Source organism: Vulpes lagopus, chromosome 4 (assembly GCF_018345385.1).
Source record: "Vulpes lagopus strain Blue_001 chromosome 4, ASM1834538v1, whole genome shotgun sequence".
NCBI lineage: Eukaryota > Metazoa > Chordata > Mammalia > Carnivora > Canidae > Vulpes > Vulpes lagopus.
In genome coordinates this window covers 1031461-1039182 of record NC_054827.1, presented here as the reverse complement: position 1 = coordinate 1039182, position 7722 = coordinate 1031461, and the positions used below count along the sequence as shown (strand labels likewise).

The 7722-nt window shown below is 41.5% G+C and overlaps 1 protein-coding gene across 1 annotated transcript; it reads right to left on the bottom strand.

Annotated features, from left to right (window-relative positions):
- Positions 1-2205: 2205 nt before the first annotated feature.
- LOC121489461 (beta-defensin 107A-like) lies at positions 2206-6999 on the bottom strand. Its single transcript, XM_041752502.1, has 3 exons — positions 6930-6999; positions 4004-4049; positions 2206-3610 (listed from the first exon to the last, which is right to left on the bottom strand). The coding sequence occupies exons 1-3, from the start codon at positions 6997-6999 to the stop codon at positions 3448-3450; spliced, it is 279 nt and encodes a 92-aa protein (XP_041608436.1). The 3' UTR covers positions 2206-3447.
- Between the last annotated feature and the right edge of the window lie 723 nt (positions 7000-7722).

Genomic DNA, 7722 nt, shown 5'->3' with positions numbered 1-7722 from the left:
ACGTAGTGGGATGTAGGTAGTGTATGTAGTGGAGACTTTGGCCTATGTGTAGGATTGTCTAAAGCGCTCAGCTTCTCAAACTGAATAAGTCTTTTATAAATTTGTTTTGTGACCTGAGGAGACTTGGTTCAAAAAAGAATAGATTGGCAAAGGTGATGATCATGGTTCTCATGGGTGAAGGCGTCTATACAGACAGTTGGAAAATGACTTCATTTCAGTCCGCACCTCACCAGACTATAGAATATCTCTGTTTGCATAATGAGCACATTTCAATACCTCCCTACAGGTATCTGGGGACAGGGGTGTCCTATGATAGCAGAACGGCCTTCAAGGGAGGACAGAGAGTCCTTGTTAGTTTGGATGTTCATGGAAGTGGGCAGTTTTGAATGGAAGTAATTGTCAAATGGGAACGTGAGCTACGGACACTTTGGCAATAGAATGGAACAGCAATCTTTCAGGTCAGTTAAAGTGATTTTGACTAGGTTGACAAGAATTTGGTCTGAACGAGGGCAGGGTATTTTGTCTGAGAACTTGTTTCAGACTCTGCTAACTGCCGTGAAACTCAGTCATTCTGTTCTGAGCTCCCACAGGCTTCCCATCAGGCTGTGGAAACTGCCATGTTCTATGTTAGTTTGCTGGACATGTATCTTCCAATGAAAGTCTGAGCTTCTAGGGCACCTGGGTGGCTCAACTTGTTAAGCATGTGCGTTTGGCTCAGGTCATGATCCTGGAGTCCAGGGATCCAGCCCCGCTTTGCTCAGCAGGGAGTCTGCTTCTCCCTCTGCCCCTGCCTTCCCACTTGTGCATGCCAGCTCTCTCTCAATGTATAAATAAATAAATAAATAAATAAATAAATAAATAAATAAATAAGTAAATCTATCTATAAAGTCTGAACTTCTGTTCCCCGAGCAAGGAGGTGAGCCATTTGTTCACTTCCTCTCAATATCTCCTTTTCAATAAGTGCAGGACGGTGAAATACCACTGGGCTCAAAGACAGACTTCTAGATTTGAGTTCTGAAGCTCCACTCTGGCTTCTAACTGGAAGTGTGGGACACAGAACCAGGGCACTTTCAAATCTCAGATGCTCCTCTGGTCGGTGATCTATAGTTGCCAAACATCACTATGCAGGAGATTTGACTGGACATGTGGTTTTAAACATTCAGATTCTTTATTTAAGAATTCCGAATATGAAAGTGTTAGAGTCAGGAACAGAGCTCTGTTTTTCAAAAATATTCTAGGTGACTAGAATCAACTTTCTAAAAAACATTTTATTTATTTATTCATGATAGACACTGAGAGAGAGGCAGAGACACAGGCAGAGGGGGAAGCACGCTTCCTATGGGGAGCCCGATGTGGAACTCGATCCCAGGACCCCGGGATCATGATCTGAGTCAAAGGCAGATGCTCAACCATTGAGCCACCCAGGCATCCCTAGGTGACTAGAATCAATTTGGCTCTGGAAACCCTGATTTATATTACCTCCAAGGCCACTTCTAGCTCTAACATTTTAACATTCTAAGAATTCTTATAAATCTGAGTGTGACACTTATTAGTTTTTATGATTGAACAACAAACACGGTGTGTGTGTGTGTGTGTGTGTGTGTGTGTGCATGTGTGTGTGCATATATCCATAATATGTAGCATGAAGTGTAGAACGATATCCAATCCCCAATTCTAGGTAAATGAGAACAATGTTAGTGAGGAGAGAGAAGGGAGGAAAAGTTATCGCACAATTTGCACATACTGGGGAATAATATGTACATTTATGCTGTGAGGGAATTGTGTGATTTGTAAGGGACAATAAGCCTGAAGAAGTCATTTTTAACTTGAGTGCCTGAGTAAGTGGTAACAATATTTACTAAGATCTGGAATAGGAAATGAAGATCAGTTTTGGAAAGGAAGGGATAAATTGCAATAAAAAGTAGTTATTTATGGGTGACATTATACACACCACTGTTAATTTTGGAAGGAAAGGGGAGAGAAAAAACAAAACAAAACAGAAAGAACAGGGGATGAGACCTAAATACCTTTAGATTCTCAAAGGCAGTTAGTTTTATCTGAGGCCTGGGTAAACAACTTCTGGGAAGACCCCAGGACCTGCGATACCTGCAAAAAGAGAGCTTTTTCCCCCCACTCGGCTCTTGCGTAGGTTTCAGAATAAAAAAAATCAGCCCATTAGCCATGAAGATATGTAGCTGCGCCAGAACATTTTTTAAAAACATGTTTTTATTTCTTATTTTACAGCCTTTACAAATTGGCTCATCCTTGGAAGTTGTGTTTTATTCTGCTCTCCCTTATTTACATCTCTGCAGAAAGCAGGCTAATCAAATAGGTAAGGAAATTCTCCAGAGCAGAGCCAAGGGGCTGTGTTTCTTCTGTTCTGGAGCAGTGTGCTGTCAGTCTAGGATGACAGTGGCCTATGACATATATCTTGCTAGCCCTGAAACCTGGGAGTCTGAATTTTGGCAAATCAGGGCAAAAGCAAACCTGTATGCCGTTACTATCATCCCGGACAAGCAAGGATCACAAGGTCACAGGAGGGATCTTGGAAAGAGTCCAATTCTTCTGCAGCTGTGTCCACTTCTTCTTCCACCCAGCTGCTCACTGGAGCTGCTAAAAAGTATTCCGTGTTCAGGCTTCTGCTCTCAGTCAGGGCCCCGTTTTGTGGACATGCTAAGAACATAAGACCAAAAGCCAGAAGTGTTGCTGTGACTAAGCCAGCAACAGTGGCATCTGCTTGGGTCTCTATCTCCTCCGCTGTAATGAAGGTGTTGAATTAGACTATCTCTAGGAACCCTGCTCTTGAAGAGGCCATGACTGCTACATTCTCACTACAAGTGGCCAGCATGAAGATGCTACCCAATCTTTGGCCAGCTTAACCTTTGACACAGGCCCTTTTCATTATGGCACTTGATGTCCCAGATTGAAGAGGGAGGGGAAGCCATGCTAACAGCTATCTGTGAAGGAGCTGGAGAAGCATGAGCCAGCAGTACCACTAAGGCGGCCACAATTTGTGTCCATCAGGTGGGCCATTTACTATGTGGTTGAGTCGTCTCATATTACAGACACCAGAGTCTGAACAACAAAGACAGAGGTCACACCTCTGTCTGAAGCCAGGGTTTTAGAACTTTTCAACCATGGTCCCACCTTTCCATTCTACCTGTTTCATCTGTTAATCTGCTCACTCACTTTATCAATCCATAAAATAATTAATGGGCCTCTGCCAGCAAGTGGGGATTCCAAAGGCCAACATAACACAGTGCCTTCCCCCAGGCAGCTCACGGCTGACAGAGGGTATTTCTCTGCAGTGTCAGAAGCTGGATTGACAGCTTCATTCAAAGAATGCCCATGTGGGAGGTCACGAGAAAAAATCCAGAGATGTTTGCTGCATGGAGCTCACAGCCAGAGGATCTTTGCTTCTCACTTTCTGTAGCTCCTGCTTGGCTTTTAATTATTCTTCCTTTTTTTGCAGCAAAGTGGTGTCAGTTCAGCTCTACAGCCCCCAATCTTATCTTCAAAGGAAAGGCACTCAACTGCACAGCGACCATCCATCTTCTGGCACTGCATCCTTCTGCGTATAGCTCCATGAGCTGAGGGAAGAAAGCAAGGCCTCAGTTATCCAGTAATTGGTGACCAGAAAGCAACATAACATCACCCAGGCCAAAAATCACAATTCCCTATTACCGAGTCTCCTGCAGACACGGAGTACACGCCTAGCGATCAGAAAAAGCACATGTCACCTGAGCAGCTGTATGGGAGCTCAGATTCCCTGCACAACTTACACAGTGTCCCTACTGGGTATTCAATTCCCTCTGCCATAGTCATTTCTAGGATATCTAGAAGCAGAGCATGTCTTCCTGGGATGGAGGCAGTCTACTTTCTAATTTCAATAACATTCCTTCCCAATGTGTGATTGTTTTCATGTCTCCATATTAATAGTCTCAGATATATAACAAAAGGTAAAGATGGTGCTGTTTATACTGTAGGCACGTCAACAAGAGACCACATGCAACGATAGATGACAGCCACGTGGCTGTAGAGTTTCAAGGCTTTAGGTGCAAAGATAAAAGAAACCTGAGGCTGATCCATTCTGTAAGAAATATCAATGAATAATGGGTTTAATTCTGGAATTGCGGGCGATGTGGACAACGAGTTTTTCTTCTGAACAAAGATTAAGCTGAAGAGAGTAAAGGTATTTTGAGAGAAGTGATTGAAAAAAGTTTTTGGTGATAGATGTTCTCAGGAGAAATAATACAAAGAACTGGCAGTCACTCCCAAAGGGAACCTGTTCTTGGAAAATACAGCTTTGAGGAGGAGAAAGAACACATATTGCTGTCGTACCTGAGATAATGCCATGCTGAAGAAACACTGAACCTGTTCATGCCCCAGTTAGGACTCAGACCAATAGAAAGGAATTGCACAGCCTTAGATTTCTGCTCAAAGTAAGGGGAAATTTTTTAAATAGTCCAAATTTGAACTTGGGATATTGTAATAGACTACGGAAATTCATCAGGCATCTAGCCAATCAACTGACATGGAATACTCATAAGGTTTTTAAATCCTTTATTCAGGCAGATAATAAGAATGAGAATGATGATTAAAAAACAATGATAAGCAGACAATAATAATAGTGTACTTTCTCAGGGCACAGAGGATGTGCCTGGCTTTGTTTAAGCAGATTATAGAAACAGAGGGATTGTTAAACCTTCCCCAAACAGTTACTTCTCACTTCAAACAATGAGTAATGGAATCTCTGGATAACACGAGGAGACTCAGCAAAGGACATCAGTCCCAGGCCCCGTGGCTCTGTATGGTTGCATGGGTAAGTTTGGACAATGAAACAGGAATCAAATGATGTAGGTGCTTCTGTGCAATCTTTTTGATCATGAGCTTTACTTACTTTTCAGCCCTTCCTGTCAGAGCACAAAGTTGAACTTCCTCCCTAGGCTCAAAGTAACTTGGTGGAGAAGAGTCTTCTTTCTAACCATAATAGTCAACTTACCTGTTTTTTGTATTTTTCCCTAAAAGAAAAATAAACTATTTTTTCATTTACTCTCTTTTTAAATGTCTTTGTTAAAATAAGTTTGCCTCTTATTAACATAACAAGTATCTTAATCTTTCAAACAATCCTATTATTATTATTATTATTATACCCCTTCTAGAAAGGAGACTGAAGCACAATCGTTCACACAATTTAGAAGGATTAGACCTGAGATCCAACTTCAGGTGTTTTGGTGTAAAAAAATCTGTGTTCATTACCTCTTCTACTGATCATTGAACTCACTTCCAGCTCTGAGATGCTGTGTCGTTGTGGTGATTGTGGCGCTCCTACTTTGAGCCCACACTACGTTTGTTGTTAGGATTCAAATGTACCTGAGCTGAGTTTGGGAACAAGGAGCCCTTAATGAATCAGAGACTTGTTGAATGGGAATGGAGAAGATGGCTTAAAATGTGTTTCTCTACCTGGATCCATTGTCTGACCTCCAGGAAACGACTGGAGCAGAAACCAAGTAACTGACCTGATAAATGAGACTTTGAAATGTAAGGGCATGATTTTACACCTGTTTTCAAAAGTGCAAGGTGAAGAACACTTCCCAAGAAGGCCCTTCTGATCCCACAGTTAGAACCACAGTTCTGCTTCCATGGCTTTTCTTTATGTTTTGTATCATTTATGGCACTTAATGAGAACTGTTTTGTGTTCTAGTTTTTATGAATCTTCCCATCTCACCCATTCACTTATTTGTATATTTGAAATTTATCAAATACCTATTTACTATTCTGGGGAACCTATTTTTTACCAACACAGAAATAATAAAATAATAAACTTCAAGTAAATTAAGCATGAAGATCATACTCTGATTACAAATTTTTCCTCCATTTTACGTACTTTTTCTATAGTGCCCAAACAATTGCTTATTAAGTGTTATATGTATTGGTTTGGTAGGCCTATTGAGGCCTGATTGTGTAATAAGTAAGTGCAGAAATCAGGAAATCATGAAGTAGTAAAATGCTTCATAATACATGAGGAACCCCACTAGTAATGACTTAATAACAGAAGTATAGTTGAGAAGGGATGGATATAAAAGTTTCTTGGTGGGGGGCGATGGCACCTGAGTGTCTCAGCTGGGCATCAGACTCTTAATTTTGGCCCAGGCCGTGATCTCAGGTCATAGGATCAAGCGCCACATCAGGCTCTGCGTTCACTGGGGAGAATGCTTGAGATTCTCTCTCTCCCTCTACCCCTCTTCCAGCTATCTCTCTCTCTCTCTAAAATAAATACATCTTTTAAAATGTCTTAGGGATAGAGTCTTGGCAGTACTGAGCAAAAAGAGACCATTTCAAAGCTCTCAAAGATGTAAAAGCAAAGCAATCAAGATGTTAGTTGTTTAAATGATATAATTTTCTATAAGTGTGTGAGAACTAGAAAGAAATTCTAACTAATCTAAGATTAGGAGATTTGGACCAACTAATAAAACATAAAAATAGGAAAAAAAAAACAAAAAACGACACTAAGAATCTCTTATCATAAGTTTTTTTTTTTTTCTCATTTAGGCTACAAAAGCTATACTTCTCTAAATTAACACGTGTGATTGAAATTTGCCTCTGAAATTTTCTCTCATTTTAGAGCTATCACTTGGGCACACGCTGAAGCTGTGTGGACGATTACAGAAGATGGAAAGAGAGCTAACTGTAAAGAGAAGTCTGAATCCCTTGGTGGAGCTTTGGGGAAAATTAACCAGATACCCTTCTGGGTGGAGATAGTCCAGCTCAGTAGTTTTGTGTTTAAGCTCAAGAAAAGATTTCTAGTAACTGCTTTGTGCTGGGACATTTTTAGAATGCAGGGATGAGTCATGCACTTCTCTAAAGTCTGAACTTTCTTCTCAAAAGACAGATTGCCACCCTTACATCTATTAGGATTTCCCTCTTACCTGAGAAAATGTGAGCAAGGAGAATGAGAGCAGCAGAAACTAAGAAAAAAATTCTCATGGCTCCAGACATCAGTAGAGAGAGGATAAAGGAGGTATAGTTGCTAGAATCCAGCTCTTTTATCAAGGGAAGTTGATTAAAACAAGTTCTACAGCTCTGAAAGGGCTGGAAGACAACTTCAGTTTGAAACGTCCATTAAAAGGAAACTATTTATCATGCTCCACTGAGTAACCTGTGGGCTGCTGGATCAGGTGTTACCTCAATGATGTCTATCGGGGAGTAAGGCAGACAGCTAGTCCCTCTGCCTGGATTCCTACATTCTATGTCTCTGCCTAGACATCTATTCTCTGAAGCCCCATCTCAGGTGCCTGCACTTCCAGAAGATCTATAACCCCCACTCCTTTTCTTCTTTAAGATGTTACTTGCAACTTGGTCTCTTATAAGATTATCTTGGCAGTTACTAATGGGTACCTGTTATAATTGCTTTTCAAAAATTTTATTATGTGAAGAATTTTTATCCATCCAGTTTGACTATCAACTCAACAGAAAAACCAATTCTCCTTCCATCCTTCTCTTTCCATTGATTCCTCATAAAGTGCTTTGCAGCAGTAGCCGTTCAAAATATCTGGGTTCTTGGGATCCATGGGTGGCGCAGCGGTTTGGCGCCTGCCTTTGGCCCAGGGTGCGATCCTGGAGACCCGGGATCGAGTCCCACGTCGGGCTCCCGGTGCATGGAGCCTGCCTCTCCCTCTGCCTGTGTCTCTGGCTCTGTCTCTGCCTGTGTCTCTGGCTCTG

Coding starts and splice junctions, on each gene's coding strand:
- LOC121489461 (XM_041752502.1), bottom strand. CDS start 6,999: ATGTCTGGAGCCATGAGAATTTTTTTCTTAGTTTCTGCTGCTCTCATT. Junction 4,050..6,929: donor CCTTGCTCACATTTTCTCAG/GTAAGAGGGAAA, acceptor TTGCACCTAAAG/CCTTGAAACTCTACAGCCAC. Junction 3,611..4,003: donor GTCATCTATCGTTGCATGTG/GTCTCTTGTTGA, acceptor TGGATAACTGAG/GCCTTGCTTTCTTCCCTCAG.